Source organism: Coregonus clupeaformis, unplaced genomic scaffold (assembly GCF_020615455.1).
Source record: "Coregonus clupeaformis isolate EN_2021a unplaced genomic scaffold, ASM2061545v1 scaf0005, whole genome shotgun sequence".
NCBI lineage: Eukaryota > Metazoa > Chordata > Actinopteri > Salmoniformes > Salmonidae > Coregonus > Coregonus clupeaformis.
In genome coordinates this window covers 1265484-1288172 of record NW_025533460.1, presented here as the reverse complement: position 1 = coordinate 1288172, position 22689 = coordinate 1265484, and the positions used below count along the sequence as shown (strand labels likewise).

The following is a 22689-nucleotide window of genomic DNA, read 5'->3' as shown; positions in this document are numbered from 1 at the left end:
CTAACAGCAACTGTTTGCACACATAATACTCACGCAACGCTTGCTCCTATACCCTCCTTTTTCTTGATCTCCAGTAATTTCCACAACGAAGTCAAATGTCTTCCACAGATCTGACTTCCCCTTTCCCTCCTGAGCAACCAGTAAACATTCGCCTGCTTCAAGTTTCTTTTTCATGTCCTCTGCATTCATTTAGCTGTCGACATTACTGTGTTTGGAGTTTGTTATAACCAATTTATTGGAGGTGATTATGATAGGCTATAGGTCAGGCCCCATTGGTCACGTGCATGCAACATGTTTCACGTACAAAGAGTAAGGGTTGAGGGAATAGGGAATGTTTTTCCTAAACAAATGATGGATTTCGGTAACATAATCGAACCCACAACCCTGGCGTTGCAAACGCCATGCTCAACCAACTGCGCTACATCCCTGCCGGCCATTCCCTCCCCTATCCTGGACGACGCTGGGCCAATTGTGCGCCGCCCCATGGGTCTACCAGTCGCGGCCGGCTACGACAGAGCCTGGATTCAAACCAGGATCTCTAATGGCACAGCTAGCACTGCAATACAGTGCCTTAGACCACTGCGCCACTCGGGAGCTTCACCACAGACAGCACAATAAACACTTGCTGTGGTGCCTTTTCTCCGCAGTAGGGAGGAGAGGGAGACATCGTGCTCCAGTCACACAGGCACACGCTGTCATTTTTTTAAACTGTCATTTGTGTGTCTTATATTATTTAATCAAACAGTGTGCTTAAAGCATCAAACAAGCTCAGTGCATATGTAGTTGGTTTTATTCAAACACATAGGGTGTGTCTGTCTATATATGGAAAATAATTGTAAACATTTCGACCAATCTTGGTCGACCAAGATTTTTTTGTCGGGGACAGCCCTAAAAGCAACACTTTGCAATAGCCATCTCGGTCTCCAAACCCCATTGAAAACCTTTGGATTGAATTGAAGAGGGCAGTCCATAAGAGCAGACGAAGGATATCAAGGATCTGAAAAAACCATAAAACATTTTAGAAAAAGGCTCAGTGTCGTTATCCTCGCAAGGGGAGGGTGCTAGAGTATTGAAACCATATTTTTTGATTACTTGTTATACGAAATATCTTTCTTTGAGCAATTGTATTAGTATAAAAAAATATAATTTCCCAATTTTTTGGAGCATACAATGTAGTTCAGTATTTGCATTATTTATTTTATACAGTATTTTGTGCTCATCTTTATCAAGGGTGCCAATAATTATAGACCTGATTGTAAGTCTTCACAACACAAGGCCCAGTAGTGATTCTCAACTTAAGTCAAATGTTCATAAAGTGGTGATGTGGAACGTTCAAAATAAATCTGTTATTCTTTCATTTTGAGTAACATTAAACCTATTTCTATTTTCCCTTTTAGACTATACCATTGACGTTATCCCAAACTGATGCTGGAATGTTGAGGTATATTCAAAACTTTGTTTGAAACAGAGGAGATTTTAGAGCGTGGAGAAACATATTTTTTAGAGCTAAGAAGGGGCCCGACACATACTTGCCATCGTCAGCATGGTAGGCCACTGAGTGCGGGAGCCAGCCAGGCTGATGGTCCAGCTTGTAGTACTGAGGCACCAGGCCAACAGCAATCATCCCCCTCACCCCTGTGTCAACGATGGTCACCTGGAGGAGTATAAGGAGGAGAATCCAGATACAGCACTTGGAGTATTTGTACAATTATTATTGTCAATTGTTGACAACATGCACCTTTTAAGAAACTAACTGTGAGAACTGTTAGAGCCCCCTGGATCGATGATTAATTGAAAAAATGGTATGGTTCAAATAAATTATGCAAAAAAAGGTATCTAACAAGTCAGGTTGCTCAGCTGATTGGTTCACATACTGTCAATTTAGAAAATGTGTGACTAAACAAAATTATATTATTAAAACAAGATAATTGACATAAAAAACTATAATAAAATACTTTGGAGCACCTTAAGTGATATTATGGGCAGAAACCCAATTCATCTTCATCGTTCATTGAAGTTGATGGGTCATTTATAACAAAATCTTTTGACATAGCCAGTCATTTAAATGACTATTCCAGCTGTTAAAGTGGACAAACTGATAAGTAAAATGACAACATTTATCAGTGAACCATCATATTTGTGTATTAAAGATCTAATAAGGAAAGAGAAGGATTGCGTTTTGAATTTTGTCAAGTTTTTATGTAAGAGGTGGATAAACAGTTGTTATCCATCAATAAATGATAAGCCACCAGGTATATACAACTTAGATCGAAAACTATTGAGAATGGTAGCAGACTATTGCCACCCCTATTTGCCATGTCTTTAACCAAAGCCTAAAGGAGTTTGTGTCCACAGGCGTGGAAGGAAGCTAAAGTACTTCCACTACCTAAAAATAGTAAAGAACCCTTTGCTGGCTCTAACAGCCACACAATCAGTTTGATGCCTTTTTTTAGTAAACTGATGGGGAGAATTGTGTTTGAACAAATTAGGGCTGACTCCATTTAGTCGAATGGTCGATTGTTTGGTCGATAGGCTGTTGGTCGTCCGAGATTTATTTTGTCGAGCAGTAGTATAAACAAATTATTTTTTTCATTGTGTACAAGACACCTGTCTGAGTGGACTAATCCATTGTGGAGTCCATCACTCTAAGACATGTGCTACTGAAATTGTATATGCTTATATTATGTATATTACGCGCATCCATCAGGTACGTTTGAATACCAGCAGGCAGAATCAGCAGGGAGGTAAGATGGCGGACTGAACACAGAAGTGCAGATCGCCTCAAGATAAAAAACATAATATTCAATATCTGTAAGTTAGACTAAATATTAGCACTTCACTCCACATACTCGTGGGTAATAACCTTCAATCTGGATAACAACATAAAACAAATTATAAGGCTAGAGAAATGTATCAACCAATATTACCAAAACAAACAACACCCAAACATGACAGAGAGTAAACATGGAGAACCAATCCCCAGAAGAAAACGCGACTCCTTGACGAATACAGACGATTTATGCTTTTTACCACCGGGAATGGTAAGGGTGGAAACCGATCTGTTGAAGTCGATAAATGATGAACTGGACATACTTGAATTCGTCAGCAAAGATATAAAAGGAGTTGAAGGTGAGCCTCGAGATGAGTGACGAAAAAGCTGCGACAACGGAGAAAGAAAGAAACAAGCTAAAAGGTACAGTCAATAAGATTGAAACGGACGTTAATGAACTTAAAAAGGAGAACATGTTTCTGAGAGAAGCCTCACTTGACACACAGACTAGATCTATGAGAGAAAATCTGGTACTTACTGGTATCAAAGAAAAAGAGGGGGAATATCCTGAAAGTGTGATGAAATAATTATTTCTTACATTGCTACAGATCCCTGTGGTTGCTGTCGACAAAATCCAACTCAAACGTGTACACCATTTCGGACAGAGAGGAGAGAGATATGAGCGCCCAATCGTTGCCAAATTTGCATTCTTCAAAGATAAAATAATGGTTAAAAGTCCCCTGTAGCTCAGTTGGTAGAGCATGGCGCTTGCAACTCCAGGGTTGTGGGTTCGTTTCCCACGGGGGGCCAGTATGAAAATGTATGCACTCTGGATAAGAGCGTCTGCTAAATGACTAAAATGTAAATGTTAAATGTTAAAGGACTCGCTGGAACGAAAATAGGCATGAATGATCAGTTCAAATCAAATCAAATTGTATTTGTCACATGCGCCGAATACAACATGTCACATGCGCCGTGAAATGCTTACTTACAAGCCCTTAACCAACAATGCAGTTAAGAAAATAAAGTTAAGAAAATATTTACTCAATAAACTAAAGTAAAAAATAAATAATGAGGCTATATACAGGGGGTACCAGTACCGAGTCAATGTGCGGGGGTACAACTTAGTCGAGGTAATTTGTACATGTAGGTAGGGGTAAAGTGACTATGCATAGACAATAAACAGCGAGTAGCAGCAGTATAAAAACAAAGGTGGGGGGTCTCAATGCAAATAGTCCGGGTGGCGATTTGTTAATTGTACAGCAGTCTTATGGCTTGGGGGTAGAAGCTGTTAAGGAGCCTTTTGGACCTAGACTTGGCGCTCCGGTACCGCATCCCGTGCGGTAAGGGTTAGTCTATGACTTGGGTGACTGGAGTCTTTGACCATTTTTTGGGCCTTCCTCTGACATGCCTAGTAATAGGTCCTGCATGGCAGGAAGCTTGGCCACAGTGATGTACTGGGCTGTATGCACTACCCTCTGTAGCGCCTTATGGTCGGATGCCGAGCAGTTGCCATAACAGGCGGTGATGCAACCGGTCAGGATGCTCTCGATGGTGCAGCTGTATAACCTTTTGAGGATCTGGGGACCCAAGCCAAATCTTTGCAGTCTCCTGAGGGGGATAAGGCGTTGTCGTGCCCTCTTCATGACTGTCTTGGTGTGTTTGGACCATGATAGTTTGTTGGTGATGTGGACACCAAAGGAACTGGAAAAACTCTCGACCCGCTCCACTACAGCCCCGTCGATGTTCATGGGGGCGTGTTCGGCCCTCCTTTTCCTATAGTCCACGATCATCTCCTTTGTCTTGCTCACGTTGAGGGAGAGGTTTTTGTCCTGGCACCACACTGTCAGGTCTCTGACCTCCTCCCTATAGGCTGTCTTATCGTTGTCGGTGATCAGGCCTACCACCGTTGTGTCGTCAGCAAACGTAATGATGGTGTTGGAGTCGTGCTTGGCCACGCAGTCGTGGGTGAACAGGGCGTACAGGAGGGGACTAAGCACGCACCGCTGAGGGGCCCCCGTGTTGAGGATCAGCGTGGCAGATGTGTTGTTGCCTACACTTACCACCTGGGGCGGCCCGTCAGGAAGTCCAGGATCCAGTTGCAGAGGGAGGTGTTTAGTCCCAGGGTCCTTAGCTTAGTGATAAGCTTTGTGGGCACTATGGTGTTGAACGCTGAGCTGTAGTCAATGAACAGCATTCTCATATAGGTGTTCCTTTTGTCCAGGTGGGAAAGGGCAGAGTGGAGTGCGATTCCCGAAGGAAATTGCAGAATGGCGCAAAGTTCTGTACCCACTCTTCAAGGAGAATAGATTAAAAGGGAAATGTATAGCTCTTGTAGTCGATAAACTATATATTGATAACCAAATGTTCCGAGACACCAAGACATGGCTATTCAAAATATTACAAAATTCCCATAGAGGAGTCGAATAATAGAACACCCAATCCTATACATGGTAGGGATTGTCATATCAAAATATATAGGAAAACAAACTACACCAATTGATAAATAAATAAATAAACTACACTATACCATTCAAGATAAGGAATGTTGTAAAATTATTTGTATTTGACTTTCTATTTATAGTATTTTATAAATAGATAAGACAGCATTAGAAGAAAGGATAATTAGCTAAATAATACATCTTAAAATATAAGGAACTGGAACACAAAAGTACTCAGAATCAACATGGTAGGGATAAAAACATAGCAAATAGAGGACACAGTATGTGGGTATGTGCGGGTGTAGTGATGGAAGGTGGGGTGTACGTTTTTGTGTTTGGAAAAGTGTGGAGTTAAGTGAGTGAAAAAGGAAAATGGTTGCAAATCCCAGAGCCCATGCGTGTGTGCGAGCAGGGGTTGTGAGAGAGCTTTCAATTTTGTGCAGATATGGGAAATACATTTTAAAATTAATTTTAAATATAGTTTATTTATTTATTGTCCTATCATGATGGAACGGTCCCCAACCCTATACCCTAGACACCCACCTGAGCGACCCATACACTAAGGTGACATCCTTATCTGTTTTATGGGCCTACTGCAAGTAGCCTATTCACAGCCAAAACAGAACGATAAATGCGGTCAGAGACCCACTAAAGCAGCACCGCCCCCTCATGATTCTGAGCCTGCCTGGCAGAGTTGGTCCTACAAAGCCAAAGCCCCCTGATGGGTGAGCATAATATACAAAGAATTTCTCAAAGCTGCTAATGAGAACCTTGACATCCTTGTACCTAGCCGGTGGGAATTCCGGTGGGGTGCCACCATCCAGGTAGTGGCAGTGCTGGCAACACTAGCTGCAGTAACGCATGGGGAGGGGGTCACTCGGACAATCAGAGAGGGGGCAAATTATTGTGGCCCTGGTTGCACAAAATAATCAAAGGTCTGAATGCACAGAGTTGCTTAGGAAAATGGTCACAACGGGGGACCAGCATGTGTGTGTTTCAGGGGAAGGGGGTGTATCTGATCTCCATCAGCTAGGACTTGACATTGGTTAATCAAATCTACCAATTTATGCTCAATTTTGCATGCCTTCTCAAACAGCTGCAACTGCATATGAATTCGCACATCAAGTCAATTGTTGACTTGGGCTCGGGGATGGAACAACATTTGAACATCTGAGCTTGTGGTTGTTTGTGGGGGGAAAGGGGTCGAGTGTTGTATGGGGTAATTATGTTTGCTAAAATAATAATTGCTTGCCAATCCTGGCCATAGGTAACAATCCTTCGCATGAACTGCCTACATGATTACGCATATTATTAGTTAATTGTGGAAATTAAGATACGCAAGATTTTTTAAATATACAGTACCAGTCAAATGTTTACACACACCTACTTATTCAAGGGTTTTTCTTTATTTTTACTATTTTCTACATTGCAGAATAATAGTGTAGACATCAAAACTGTGAAATAACACATATGGAATAATGTAGTACCAAAAAAAGTGTTAAACAATTCAAAATAAATTTTATATTCTTCAAAGCAGCCATCCTTTGCCTTGATGAAAGCTTTGCACACTCTTGGCATTCTCTCAACCACCTTCCATGAGGTAGTCACCTGGAATGCTTTTCCAACAGTCTTGAAGGAGTTCCCACATATGCTGAGCACTTGTTGGCTGCTTTTCCTTCACTCTGCGGTCCAACTCATCCCAAACCATCTCAATTGGGTTGAGGTCAGGTGATTGTGGAGGCCAGGTCATCTGATGCAACACTCCATCACTCTCCTTCTTGGTCAAATAGCCCTTACACAGCCTGAAGGTGTGTTTTGGGTCATTGTCCTGTTGAAAAACAAATAATAGTCCCACTAAGCGCAAACCATATGGGCTGGCATATCGCTGCAGAATGCTGTGCTAGCCATGATGGTTAAGTGTGCCTTTAATTCTAAATAAATCACAGACAGTGTCACCAGCAAAGCACCCCCACACCATCACACCTCCATGCTTCACGGTGGGAACCACACATGCGGAGATCATCCATTCACCTACTCTGCGTCTCACAGAGACACGGCAGTTGGAAATAAAAATCTCACATTTGGACTCCAGACCAAAAGGACACATTTCCACCGGTCTAATGTCCATTGCTCATGTTTCTTGACCAAAGCAAGTATCTTCTTCTTATTGGTGTCCTTTAGTAGTGGTTTCTTTGCAGCAATTCGACCATGAAGGCCTGATTCACGCAGTATCCTCTGAACAGTTGATGTGGAGATATGTTTGTTACTTGAACTCTGTGAAGCATTTATTTGGGCTGCAATCTGAGGTGCAGTTAATTGCCGATTTCTGAGGCTGGTAACTCTAATAAACTTATCCTCTGCAGCAGAGGTAACTCTGGGTCTTCCTTTCCTTTGGCGGTCCTCATGAGAGCCAGTTTCATCATAGCGCTTGATGGTTTTTGCGACTGCACTTGAAGAATCTTTCAAAGTTCTTGAAAGTTTCCGGATTGACTGACCTTCATGTCTTATAGTAACGATGGACTGTCGTTTCTCTTTGCTTATTTATTTCACATTTTTACATTTTAGTCATTTAGCAGACGCTCTTATCCAGAGCGACTTACAGTTAGTGAGTGCATACATTTTCATACTGGCCCCCCGTGGGAAACAAACCCACAACCCTGGCATTGCAAGCTCCATGCTCTACCAACTGAGCTACACGGGGCCTTTATGCTGTTCTTGCCATAATATGGACTTGGTCTTTTACCAAATAGGGCCATCTTCCGTATACCAACCCTACCTTGTCACAACACAACTGACTGGCTCAAACGCATTAAGGAAAGAAATTCCACAAATTAACAAGGCACACCTGTTAATTGAAATGCATTCCAGGTGACTACCTCATGAAGCTGGTTGAGAGAGTGCCAAGAGTGTGCAAAGCTGTCATCAAGGCAAAGAGTGGCTACTTTGAAGAATCTCAAATATAAAATATTTTGATTTGTTTAACATGTTTTTGGTTACTACATGATTCCATATGTGTTATTTCATAGGTTTGACGTCTTCACTATTATTCTACAATGTAGAAAATAGTACAAATAAATGAGTAGCTGTGTCCAATCTTTTGACTGGTACTGTATATATTTTTTTATAACTATATACAATACAAGTCGAGGTGAGGACGAGGTTTACAGGAAACTCATTCGACAATTTTAGATGAAGTTGTGTGGAGAAGGACTGGGGGGTGGGGGGGTGAAAGGGGGGGGGGGCAAATATACTTATCCCATAGGGAAAGAAACTCAAAAGGGGTGATGATATTAATTAACAATAATTTTGATCCGAATGTGCAAACTGTCCAAACAGATCGGCAAGGTAGATGGATGATTTTAAATATGTTATTGGACCATAAACAGATATGGCTTATTAATCTATACAGCCCAAATAATGATGATCCATGCTTCTTTGAAAATATAATAATTGATCAAACCTACAAGCAATACAAGACTCTATTATTATGGTGGGAGATTATAATACGGTTTAAAAACCTCAATGGACCGTAAAGGAAATCACACTACAAACTATCTCCCTCATGCACTTAAGGAATTCACGAATGTCATGGATATATTGTTTGATATATGGAGGCTTAAATATCCTGACCTAGTGAGATATACATGGCGGAGGCTCAATCAAGATAGTCGTCTTGACTACTTTCTTATGTCATTCTCGCTGGCACCAAAAGTTTAAACAGTGTTGATAGAGGACAGAATGTGGTCGGACCATCAAATAAATTGGCATATACATTACTCTTACAGAATTTCCATATGGGCGAGGATATTGAAAATTTTACCAAAGCCTATCGGGTGATAACTTGTTTTTAACTAGGATAGAATAATTTATAACTTACTTTTTCTGACATAAAAACATAGCAGATCCCCTTATTGTATGGGTAGCATTTCTATGTTGAAGATTAAAAAATAATTTGGTGCATTTTTCCCCATATTCCATCCAGTTCGATTTATTTTCATAATATATTACACTTGATCTTTCTTGAATAGGTTCCTTCATATATTTTAGTTTTTCCTCCAACTTATTCTGTGCCTCTATGGTACAGTTTTTATTGCTATCCATCTGTACTGTTAGTCCTTCCATTTCCTTTCTTAATATGGACTCTTTTGACCTACATTGCTTTTGTTTTAGAGATGAGTACTGAATTGCATGGCCTCTAAAGGCACATATTAAAATAATTACAGATAATTTACTGAAACTTGTTACAAATGGAGTCACCCATGATTCACCAAAAAACATTTTGAAAGAGGAAGCAAAGTACTTTAAGCATCTGTTTTCGTTTCATTCTCCCCCATCTCCACTATCTGAAGTTAATTGTATGAATTTTTTTTCTATTAATAATGTAAAATTAACAGCTGTACAGAAAGAGGAACTTCTTGATGCAATTAAAGCCTTTAAGTCCGGTGAAACTCCAGGAACGTTATTAGTATGTTTTAACCACTCCTATAAATATAGTAGATTATCAGATACTCAACAAGGTCTGATTTCATTATTACTGAAAGAGGATCCAAGTGGTAAATATAAAGATCCAGTCCATATTATTAATCCTAACCAGACAGGTTTTTTTACATGGACGATACATTGGAGATAATGTGAGACAAGTACTGGAAACAATAGAACACTATGAAAAATCTGGGAAACTAGTCCTGGTATTCATAGCCAACTTTGAAAAGGTTTTTGATAAAGTACGACTGGAATTTAAATACATATAAATGCCTGGAATATTTCAATTTTGGAGAATCTCTTATAAAATGTGGTTAAAGTTAAGTATAGAAACCCTAGGTGTAAAATAGTAAATAATGGCTACTACTCAGAAAGTATTAAACTGTCAAGAGGAGTAAAACAAGGTTGTCCACTATCGGCATATCTATTATGGCCATCGAAATGTTAGCTATTAAAATCAGATACAACAATAATATCAAGGGGTTAGAAATCCAGGGCTTGAAAACAAAAGGTGTCATTGTACGCTGATGATTCATGTTGTTTTCTTTTAAATCCACAATTTGGATCCTTCCACAGCCTCAGAGTATCTAGATTATTGTTCTAACCTCTCTGGATTACAACCAAATTATGATAAGTGTACTAAATTACGTATTGGATCACAAAAAAACACAACTTTTACATTACTGTGTAGTTGACCAATAAAATGATCTGACGGTGATGTGGACATACTCGGTATACATATGCGGAAATAAATAAATGATCTCACTACACACATTTTAATAGGAAGTTAGCAAAAATAGATAAGATCTTGCTACCATGGAAAATAAAAGACCTGTCTATTTGTGGAAAAATCACCCTGATTAACTCTTCAGTCATATCCCAGTTTACCTATTTGCTTATGGTCTTGCCTACACCTAGCGACCGTTTTTTAAAATTATATGAGCAAAAAATATTCAATTTGATTTGGAATGGCAAGCCAGACAAAATTAAACAGACATATTTATATAATGAATATGAATTCGGAGGGCAGAAATAATTAAATATTAAAGCATCAGACATCTCACTAAAGGCATCAGTCATACAAAAGTTATACTTAAATCCCAACTGGTTCTCTAGCAGATTAGTAAGAATGTCTCACCCCATGTTCTAGAATGGCCCTTTTCCCTTTATTCAGATTACAACCTCTCACTTTCGGTTATTTGAAAATGAAATCATCTCCAAAATATAGCTATTTTTAATACAAGCCATAGAAAGTTGGTTGCAATTTCAGTTTAATCCACCAGAAAAGACAGAACAAATAATACAACAAATATTGTGGTTCAACTCAAATATACTAATTGATAGAAAACCATTATAATAAATAAATAAAAATTAAAATAAGTATCATCTTTGTTAATTATATCATAAATAGGACTGGTAGAGTTGTCACACATGCAGCTAACAAATATATGGAAATGTCTGCTCTACCCAAAATTACAACCAACTAATTGCAGCATTACCGCAAAAATGGAAGAGGCAACTGGAAGGGGGAAAAAGTAAGGAACTGCGTTAAAGACCAAAATTGTTTCATGAAAATTGTGATAAATAAAAAATTATACCAGTTTCATTTAAGGACCAAAAATGTGACAGCTGTGCCATATAGATTGCTAAATAGTTGGGAAGAGGTTTTATACGTACCGATTCCATGGCACATACGCAAAACGACGCCGGATTCAAAACTTTGAATTTTTCAATTTAAATGATTATACAAAATTATTTCAACCAACAGAACGTTATATATATGAGGGCTACAACCATCGCAGCTCTATTGCTGCAGTAGATTTTGCTGCGAAGAGACAATCATTAGTTTTGGTACTGTCCATATGTAGCTTATTTTTGGTCGCAGGTCAAGGAATGACTGTAGAATTGCAACATTTACCTGCCGCTAACTCTGTAGATAGCACTACTGGGTGATTTGAAAACTCAGTCAGTCAATCGATCAATAATATAATAACACTTTTAGCAAAAATGTATACCTTTAATTTACAATCTGTCGAAATCATGAGAATGGAAAGGTTCAGAACCTTTTGTCACAGCACAGTTGAAAAATATCTGGCAAATCGAAATTCAATATGGATGTGTTAAGAGATAGATGTGAGGGGTTGAGTGGAGCTGAAGGGTGGGACTAATAACAACAAGATAACTAATGTAAAATATACTGTGTCCGTAAAATGTATATAGTATGTATCAGCTGGAAGTAGAAGCTTAAGTGTTGCTGTTCATTAGTATACTCCAATTAGGGGAGGGGTGGTAGGGCTAAAGGAAAATAATCAAGGAAAATATATTTTTTAAAAGGTGTGTGTGTGTGTGTGTTCAGCTCTGGAAAAAATTAAGAGACCACGGCAAATTTTTCTTACATTAGCATTTCTACATGTATGACAGCCATTCCATTCCAGTGTCTGTGGAATTCCAACACAGGCACACCTCATTCTACTGAATTAGGTACTGATTAGGTGATCACATGAACCAAATCTTATTTAACGAGGAAAAGTATAAAATCCACTGCTGTGGCCATCACTATCCTCTTGCAATAGGACCAGCTGGATGGCAAAAACTGTGCTAATAGTACCTCAAAAGTAATATTAATCAAAACATAACTATTGACCGTTTTGAGTGAGGAAAAGAAGGGTTCAATTCTGGCTTTACTGGCAGAGGGATACAGTGAGTGTCAGGTTGCTTCCATCCTTAAAATGTCAAAGACTGCGGTTCATAAGAACAAGGTCAAGCAGCAGACATTGGGGACAACAAAGCTACAGACCCGGCAGAGGGTGAAAACAACTCTCTACTGACCGGGATGACCACCAACTCATTCGAATGTCACTCAACAACCGTAGGATGACATCAAGTGACCTACAAAAAGAATGGCAAACGGCAGCTGGGATGAAGTGCACGGCGAGGACGGTTCGAAACAGGCTCCTAGGGGCAGGGCTGAAGTCGTGCAAAGCTAGAACAAAGCCCTTCATCAATGAGAAGCAAAGAAGAGCCAGGCTGAGGTTTGCAAAATACCATTAGGATTGGGCCGTAGAGGACTGGAGTAAGGTCATCTTCTCTGATGAGTCCAATTTTCAGCTTTGCCCAACACCTGGTCGTCTAATGGTTAGACAGAGACCTGGAGAGGCCTACAAGCCACAGTGTCTCGCACCCACTGTGAAATTTGGTGGAGGATTGGTGATGATCTGGGGGTGCTTCAGCAAGGCTGGAATCGGGCAGATTTGTCTTTGTGAAGGACGCATGAATCAAGCCACGTACAAGGTTGTCCTGGAAGAAAACTTGCTTCATTTGTTCCCCAACTCTGAGGATTGTTTTTTTCCAGCAGGACAATGCGCCATGCCACACAGCCAGGTCAATCAAGGTGTGGATGGAGGACCACCAGATCAAGACCCTGTCATGGCCAGCCCAATCTCCAGACCTGAACCCCATTGAAAACTTCTGGAATGTGATCAAGAGGAAGATGGATGGTCACAAGCCATCAAACAAAGCCGAGCTGCTTGAATTTTTGCGCCAGGAGTGGCATAAAGTCACCCAACATCAATGTGAAAGACTGGTGGAGTGCATGCCAAGAGGCATGAAAGCTGTGATTGAAAATCAGGGTTATTCCACCAAATATTGATTTCTGAATGCTTCCTTAGTTAAAACATTAGTATTGTGTTGTTTAAAAATAAACATGAACTTATTTTCTTTGCATTATTCGAGGTCTGACAACAGTGCATCTTTTTTGTTATTTTGTTGTCGCTCAGTTATGTATAGAGCCATGTCATCGTGGAATGCTTTGCCACCAGAGGTTACTCAGGCAAAAAGCAAGTTTAGCTTTAAAAAACATATTGTATCAGGGCGGCAGGTAGCTTAGTGGTTAAGAGCGTAGTGCCAGTAACCGAAAGGTCGCTGGTTCTAATCCCCGAGCCGACTAGGTGAAAAATCTGTCGATGTGCCCTTGAGCAAGGCACTAAACCCTAATTGCTACTGTAAGTCGCTCTGGATAAGAGCGTCTGCTAAAATGACTAAAATGTAAATGTATCACAGCACCTACTGTATATAAAAATAGTATTTCTGTTGTCTCCTGGTGTCCTATATTTCCTATATATATAACTTATTTAATTATTTATTTAATGTAATATCTTATGTTGTTCTTGTTTATCACTGTTCTGTACTTTGTCATGTATTTGTACGTTTTATGTGGACACCGGGAAGAGTAGCAGCTGCATGTACAGTAGCTAATGGGGATCCTAATAAACTAAACCTGAAAACATCACAGACCACTTCACTTAAAAACCATAACATGACCATAAAGGCATTAGCAAGAAGTCCTAACATGCTCAGAGGGAAAAAAGTCATCATTCATGATTCCCTGTGGGGGTGGCAGTCAGACAGCTGCTCACGAGCACCTGCGACTACACACTTCCCTACCGAGGGCGATTAATTATGACATTATCCCGGGGGTCTCTAAGAGTGGATGGAGTGCAATCAGAACACTGACAGATCCAGAGTGCTGAAAAGGGGAAACCATTAAGTCCTTCCCCATGACCTCACTAGCACCGTCCCTAGAGTGTGGGACAGAATATGCAGCAGTCTGTCTCAATGTTGTGTCATTGTATCACGTTCTGAATCCCATTCGGAGCTCCCTAAATCCTCAGTCAGACTGATGTGGGCTGTGTCCCAAATGGCACCTATGGGCCCTGGTCAAAAGTAGTGCCCCTTTAAAGGGAATAGGGTGCCATTTTGGACTTAAAGACACTTCAACTGAGATGTACACAGGTGTTCTGGAGATAGGCTGAGCTGACAACTGACTGATAGGCTGTTGGAAAGCACCCCAGTTACATGATTGATTAATAAAATCAGTGGTTTGGCAATGATTGTCTTGAAAACATGGGAATATTTCAGTGGATGTGTCAAAAAGTAGAAAAGACAAATTGACAAGGGAAAAATTATTACATGGCTTCAGTCCTCTGTTTCCATAAACAAGGCTGTGTTTTATTCACTTTTAAAAGTGTAGGAAGCATACATTTTACTCAAAGTAACAACACAGTCTGGTCAAAGACTTAGTTGTAGTCACGATGTGGTTACCTATAACTACAAACATAGTTATGTTTTAGCATTTTTACATATTTATTAACTTATTTTCAGATATCTTCAGAACTACCCACAATGCACAATTTCTCAACATCATAGTGCTACCTAGCTAGTTCCAGCTGGCTAACGTTAGCTACTAGCCATGCTAGCATGTAATTACATTCCAAACCAAGTGTTAGCGCTGGTGAACTACTATGTACATCCACAAAGAAGAAACCATATAAATACATGCGTAAAACTGCATCTCCTCTTCTCCTGTGCATTTGGTAGTGGTAGTCGACCGAGCGTTGTAGTAGTTTTCCGTCATTCGTAGCTAGTGCAGTAATACCCACAAGGACGGGGTTACGACTCATTTGTAGCCCAAAAACGAGAAGCTAGCTTCAAAGCGGGACCGGTTTGTCCGATTGAAGCGAGCGGATTGAAGTATGGGAACCGTGCGCACGTCTACTGTATGCGGTGCTCATTTCACCCTGGAGGACTTCGATGGCTTAGTATAACTAGTGGAAGGCAGGATTCGGAATGAGACTATGACTGAAACCAGGTGTTGTGTCGAGCGTTAATATGCAACCTCTATTTCCTACCGACCTACCGGTACATCGTGGGTGTCAGCAGTGATGGAGATAAACTGGGTAAATTCAATGTGGATTTACCTCACTACAGTGGCGGAAAAAAGTATTTAGTAAGCCACCAATTGTGCAAGTTCTCCCACTTAAAAAGATGAGAGAGGCCTGTAATTTTCATCATAGGTACACGTCAACTATGACAGACAAATTGAGAATTTTTTTCTCCAGAAAATCACATTGTAGGATTTTTAATGAATTTATTTGCAAATTATGGTGGAAAATAAGTATTTGGTCACCTACAAACAAGCAAGATTTCTGGCTCTTACAGACCTGTAACTTCTTCTGTAAGAGGCTCCTCTGTCCTCCACTCGTTACCTGTATTAATGGCACCTGTTTGAACTTGTTATCAGTATAAAAGACACCTGTCCACAACCTCAAACAGTCACACTCCAAACTCCACTATGGCCAAGACCAAAGAGCTGTCAAAGGACACCAGAAACAAAATTGTAGACCTGCACCAGGCTGGGAAGACTGAATCTGCAATAGGTAAGCAGCTTGGTTTGAAGAAATCAACTGTGGGAGCAATTATTAGGAAATGGAAGACATACAAGACCACTGATAATCTCCCTCGATCTGGGGCTCCATGCAAGATCTCACCCCGTGGAGTCAAAATGATCACAAGAACGGTGAGCAAAAATCCCAGAACCACACGGGGGGGACCTAGTGAATGACCTGCAGAGAGCTGGGACCAAAGTAACAAAGCCTACCATCAGTAACACACTACGCCGCCAGGGACTCAAATCCTGCAGTGCAAGACGTGTCCCCCTGCTTAAGCCAGTACATGTCCAGGCCCGTCTGAAGTTTGCTAGAGTGCATTTGGATGATCCAGAAGAGGATTGGGAGAATGTCATATGTTCAGATGAAACCAAAATATAACTTTTTGGTAAAAACTCAACTCGTCGTGTTTGGAGGACAAAGAATGCTGAGTTGCATCCAAAGAACACCATACCTACTGTGCAGCATGGGGGGTGGAAACATCATGCTTTGGGGCTGTTTTTTCTGCAAAGGGACCAGGACGACTGATCCGTGTAAAGGAAAGAATGAATGGGGCCATGTATCGTGAGATTTTGAGTGAAAACCTCTTTCCATCAGCAAGGGCATTGAAGATGAAACTTGGCTGGGTCTTTCAGCATGACAATGATCCCAAACACACCGCCCGGGCAACGAAGGAGTGGCTTCGTAAGAAGCATTTCAAGGTCCTGGAGTGGCCTAGCCAGTATCCAGATCTCAACCCCATAGAAAATCTTTGGAGGGAGTTGAAAGTCCGTGTTGCCCAGCGACAGCCCCAAAACATCACTGCTCTAGAGGAGATCTGCATGGAGGAATGGGCCAAAATACCAGCAACAGTGTGTGAAAACCTTGTGAAGACTTACAGAAAAGCGTTTGACCTGTGTCATTGCCAACAAAGGGTATATAACAAAGTATTGAGAAACTTTTGTTATTGACCAAATACTTATTTTCCACCATAATTTGCAAATAAATTCATAAAAAATCCTACAATGTGATTTTCTGGATTTTTTTTTCTCATTTTGTCTGTCATAGTTGACGTGTACCTATGATGAAAATTACAGGCCTCTCTCATCTTTTTAAGTGGGAGAACTTGCACAATTGGTGGCTTACTAAATACTTTTTTCCCCCCACTGTATATCTCTATTGGATTACCCGACTCTCCTTCGGCCGGTGAAATGGCCTATCGCTCTGAAGGCCTCTCCTTGGCACTTCTTTGAAGTCTCCGCTCTCTCTGCTTTATATCTGCTGGCTTTTTTTGTTGTGTTCTGGGGGTTCCTCGCTTTGCTATGTCGACCTTGGTGGTTGGCTAGCTAGGCTAGTTTTCTGACTAAGAGTTATGTATTTCCAAAACCGTGGTTTACTTTAATGTAGCTGTAAGCTAGGTGTTGATAGCAACGCTGACTCACGCAGTGCTAACGTAACGTTAGCAGGCTGGTAGTGCTAACATTAGCAGACTAGTAAACTTGCAAACTGATTTGTAACTATACATTCATTAAGAATTTGCTTGTATTTTGGCTGAACATTTAATTGAAACCAGTAGTCATGAGTGCAAATTATTTGAAGTTATTTCTGTTGGAGTTTACATTATAGGGAATAGGCTGGTTTACCGGGTCCTCCATATTACGTCACACCCCGCAAATGCTTTTTCCCGGCATGACTTAGGCATTCTGATAAATTTGATGTAATAACTCAAACATTTTTAAAGTGAGGTGTGACTTTGCATTGGGACTTTGTTATGCATATTTTAATGCAAATCTATATATTACATGTGGTTACATTTATGCTACCTACCCTTTAAGATGTGTCCATTCCTGAAAAGTGGGATATGATTTTCCTTCCATGAAAGTTAAATCAGGCGCGGGCGTTCAGTCACACTCATTATGTCTGCCCAATCAGTCCTCCAACTTCATACTGTGCATCCCAAATAGCATGCTGTTACCCTATATAGTGCACTACTATTGACCAGAGCCCTATAGGTCCTGGTCAAAAGTAGTACACTTTAAAGGGAATAGGGACAGGTGCCATTTGGGACTCACATAGACACCAGCAGGACTCCTTCACAAATCACTCTACCTCCATACCCACTCACTGCCCTGGCATAGCATACAGTAGGCTCAGGAAGCCAACACTACACACCAGAACCAGACCTTTCCCTATCCCAAAATGTACAGCCAAGTCCTTCTTTCCTGAGCTTTCCCAAAACCCAGGATGATTTTTAACAAGCCTGCTGCCTTTATGATTTAGCCTGGAGGGACTCTTATTAAAAAAGGTACTGGTGAATAACTGGGGAGTTATGTTACACACTGCATTATTTTACACTGGAAAAACTACCATGTTTGATCCATTTTTCAGATAATTTGTTAAAAAAGAAAGGGTCCAAAAATAACACGCTTCGGGTCTGCAAACTATTTTTAATAAAATGTGTCAGCTAAATTTAGCAACTGTGCAGTTCTCTGAGCGTAGACATCAGTTAATCTACAGGGTGTGACTGGTGATGGGCTCAGACTTACGATGCTCGACTTGAACTGTCAAAACACTAGCCTATACTACAGTAGGGAACAGTTTGAGAACAGGGTAAAACAGTGTGCATTTGTTTAGAGTTGCTTCAAATGATTAATGTCAAGTTAATGGAGCAAAATTAACTACAAGATCACCAATTATTGAGTCAGGGACACCTAACCAGAGTAGTAGACTCGAGTCACGTGACTTGAAACTCAACTTAATAGAAAATAAAATAACTTGAGACTTGACTTGGAGCCTCAAGACTCGACTTTGACTTGAGACTGATGGCCTGGCCATGTTGTAACGTTATGTCAAACATTTTATGGCACAGAGTCTGTGGATTACTCTCCACGCAGCCAGAGAGAGTAGCCGCAACATCGGCCCTTGCAAAAAAAACGTGAAACAAATTGGCTAGTAAAACGCACACTCTGCCCTTTGGTTGGACCAGCAAACTGTCAATCAACACAGGTCGGGTGAGCTAGAGAACAGATTGCTGATTTTCTGTACAGCTATAGGATCGGGTGCAGCGCAAAATTCAAATTGTAGGGCGAGAGGATTGCCATAATAAATAAATAAATAAATAAATATGCAGCTCCAAAACGTTTTGGTAATCAAGAATATTAACTGTTTACTTTGCAAACTCACCAGCAATGGGGCATCAAGCAACAATTACTAGCATAGGCCTACTGGTCTTTTGGTATCTCAAATTTGCTTGAAATTAATAATTAACTTATGAAGTTTGCATTTGGAATTTGTTGTTAAAATTAATTATTACTGTGGTACGTCTCTCCACTTGCGCTCTCCAAACTCCCGCAAGTGGAGAGCGTTTTGTTCTCTTGTTGAAATGCTTGCTGTTGCTTTCTTTCACATGTTTAAATGCATATTGGTAAACCTACAGTGCCTTCAGAAAGTATTCATACCCCTTGAATTATTCCACATTGTTGATGTTAAAGCCTGAATTAAAAAATGACACCCACAATACCCCATAATGACAAAGTGAAAACATGTTTTTAGAAATGTTTGCAAAGTTATTGAAAATGAAATACAGAAATATCTAATTAATTCACACCCCTGAGTCAATACTTTGGCAGCGTTTACAGCGGTGAGTCATTCTGGGTAAGTCTACGCGCTTTCCACACCTGGATTGTGCAACATTGGCCCATTATACTTAAAAAAATTATTCAAACCATTTTCAGGTCTTAAAATTGATTTTCAAGTAGATTTAAGTCAAAACTGTAACTCAGCCACTCAGGAACATTCCCTATCTTCTTGGTAAGCAACTCCAGTGTAGTTGCCTTGTGTTTTAGATTATTGGTCCTGCTGAAAGGTGAATTAATCTCTCAGTGTCTGGTGAAAGTAGACTGAACCAGGTTTTCCTCTAGAATTTTGCCTGTGCTTAGCGCCATTCCGTTTCTTTTTTATCCTGAAAAACTCCCCAGTCCTTAACGATTACAAGAATACCCATAACATGATGCAGGCACCACTATGCTTGAAAATATGGAGTGGTACCCAGTAACGTGTTGCATTGGATTTTCCCCAAATATAACATTTTGTATTCAGGACAAAAAGTTAATTGCTTTGCCACATTTTTTGCACTATTACTTTAGTGCCTTGCTACAAACAGGATGCATGTTTTGGAATATTTTTATTCTTTACAGGCTTCCTTCTTTTCACTCTGTCAATTAGGTTAGTAGTGTGGAGTAACTACAATGTTGTTGAACTGTCCTCAGGTTTCTCCAACACAGCCATTAAACTTTGTAGCAGTTTTAAAGTCACCATTGGCATCATGGTGAAATCCCTGAGCGGTTTCATTCCTCTCCGGCAACGGAGTTAGGAAGGAAGCCTGTATCTTTGTAGTGACTGGGTGTATTGATGCACCATCCAAGGTGTTATTAATAACATCACCATGCTCAAAGGGATATTCAATGTCTGCTTTTTTTTAACCCATCTACCAATAGGTGCCTTTCTTTGCAAGGCATTGGAAAACCTCCCTGGTCTTTGCGGTTGAATCTGTGTTTGAAATTCACTGCTCAACTGAGGGACCTTACAGATAATTGTATGTGTGTGGTACAGATATTAGGTAGTCATTCAAAAATGATGTTAAACACTATTATTGGACACAGAGTGAGTCCATGCAACTTATTATGTGACTTGTTAAGCTCATTTTTACTCCTGAACTTATTTAGTCTTGCCATAACAAAAAGGGGTTGAATACTTATTGACAAGACATTTCAGCTTTCCATTTTTAATTAATTTGTAAAAATGTCAAAAAACATAATTCTACTTTGGCATTATGGGGTATTGTGTGTAGGCCAGTAACAAAAAATGCTCAATTTAATCCATTTTAAATTCAGGCTGTAACACAACAAAATGTGGAAAAAGTCAAGGAGTGTGAACACTTTCTGAAGGCACTGTAACTAACTCTGTATTGAAGCCTACCTCAAAGTAGCAGTTCCCTTTGGATAACGGCCTTGGAGCCACGTAGCAGCCAACTTCATCAGAGTTCCCTTGGTAACTGTAACGGAATTTCAGAAATTAGTTTACATTAATCGTATCGCATTTGCAAATGTATGCAACAAACATATGCTACACAACATACAGTTGTTCTTTAACTTGTGGACAGTACAGGCCAGCCAAGTCAGTAAGAGGAGTACAGTGTGAAAGAAAGTATGAGTCTAAAGCAGGGGTCTCCAACCTTTTCATGCATGAGGAGCTACTTTGAAAAAAAAGAAAAATGTCACAAGCTACTCATTTTTTTCTATAGCTTTCAAATAGGCACATTCTTCTCTGCTCCTCTACCCTGCAACTCTTCCCTGGGTACAAGAGATGTGTTTTCTGTCAATATACCTGGTAAAATAATGGTTAATAAACAACTCTAAAGGGCACAATAAAATTGTATTTGGTATTTTCCTGAATTCTGTCTGTTCTCTGTTTTATTTTTCCTGGTTTGGGATTGTTTTGGTTTTTACTCTCAATATTACAATTATTAATAGAGACACAACGAAAATGAATGTTCTGTGTCCATGACAATGCTTAAATCAAATCAGAAGACCATTTTGATTTGAGTGTAATTCCCCTTTAATTGCGCATCTAGCAAGAAAGGAATGTGTCGGTCTAGAGATGTTTCTGCTGTTAGGCCTACTGCTGCAACACGTCATGGCAGAGTTTGCAAAACAATGGCCACCCAATTATATAGTTATGTCAGGTAAGCCTATTCTGCAGTTAACATTTAACTTAGAAGGTTTTTGGGGAAAGTCTTTCTGTATACCAACAAGACGGTTATCATTAGTATGTCTAACTGGCTACATACAGAGTGAAAGACTGACAATTGCTGAAAATTAATTGGCAGATATTGTGTTACGTTTGGCTTTTAAGCCAATAGTGGCTAACCAAGGGTGGGATAATGTCAATGTGGCTTTGATTGACAGTTTGCGATGGAAAATTGATGTACTTTCAGAATTGATTGGCGAGCTACTCATAGGTGGGCTGCGAGCTTCTGGTAGCTTGCGATCTATCTGTTGGAGACCCCTGGTCTGAAGCAATCAATCCTGGTCCCAGTACAAACTAATCTTGCCCACCAGCAGGCTCTCCTTCTTTAGAGGTGTCTGGTTTCCGAGCGCCTCAGGACGGAACTTGACTGGAAGTCTATGGCAGGAGCAGACGAAACATCTGCTGGTTTTAATTGGCTGATCTCTCAGTCCATCACCATCTAGCGCAACTCTTAGAACCTCCCCTCTACATTGTGGATTTCAAAGCATGAGCAGTGCAAGTAGGTGAATTCGTTTTGCATGGCCCGATGCCCCAGGTGGGCGGGGTTAGCTCATTATCAACCATTCCATTGGTCCTAAAGATAAATCTCCACCCACCTGGGGAACCGGGCCACGCAAAACGAATTCGCTGATTGATTTAGGCTAAACAAGGAAGTGAGTTCGGGAAATCGGGCTTCCCAAAAATAATATGGTCGCCGCGATAGAACGTTTATTTTTATTGCCGATTTGTCCCATCTAATACAACTGTAGCAGGCTCGCTCTCTCGTCTCGATTTTAACCCATGCCCCTTTCAAGTCCCAATTTGTTGCACAGTGTTTCCAGGCTCTATATGAGGTAGCAATTGAGCCTGGGGACGAGGTTAAGTACAAACTAGCACACCTGAGTCAACTCACAACTTTAATGATTGAATAATTGTGTTACTACTGGGCTGCAACAAAAGCCTCCACTCACAGCAGGCTTGTTCGACATCGACTGCAAAAATCACC

At 40.4% G+C, this 22689-nt stretch overlaps 1 protein-coding gene across 5 annotated transcripts in view; it reads right to left on the bottom strand.

Moving 5' to 3' along the window:
- Nucleotides 1-22689, bottom strand: part of LOC121577846 (SPRY domain-containing protein 3) — a 78651-nt gene that overhangs the window by 54758 nt on the left and 1204 nt on the right. For 4 of the 5 annotated variants that reach the window (XM_041891782.1, XM_041891781.1, XM_041891784.1 and 1 more), the window contains exons 3-4: nucleotides 20874-20949; nucleotides 1530-1654 (exon numbers count right to left, since the gene is read on the bottom strand). In XM_041891782.1, coding sequence (XP_041747716.1) covers nucleotides 1530-1654; nucleotides 20874-20949 — 201 coding nt within the window. The remainder of the gene's footprint in view (nucleotides 1-1529; nucleotides 1655-20873; nucleotides 20950-22689) is intronic. The other variant, XM_041891785.1, reaches the window with a different exon arrangement.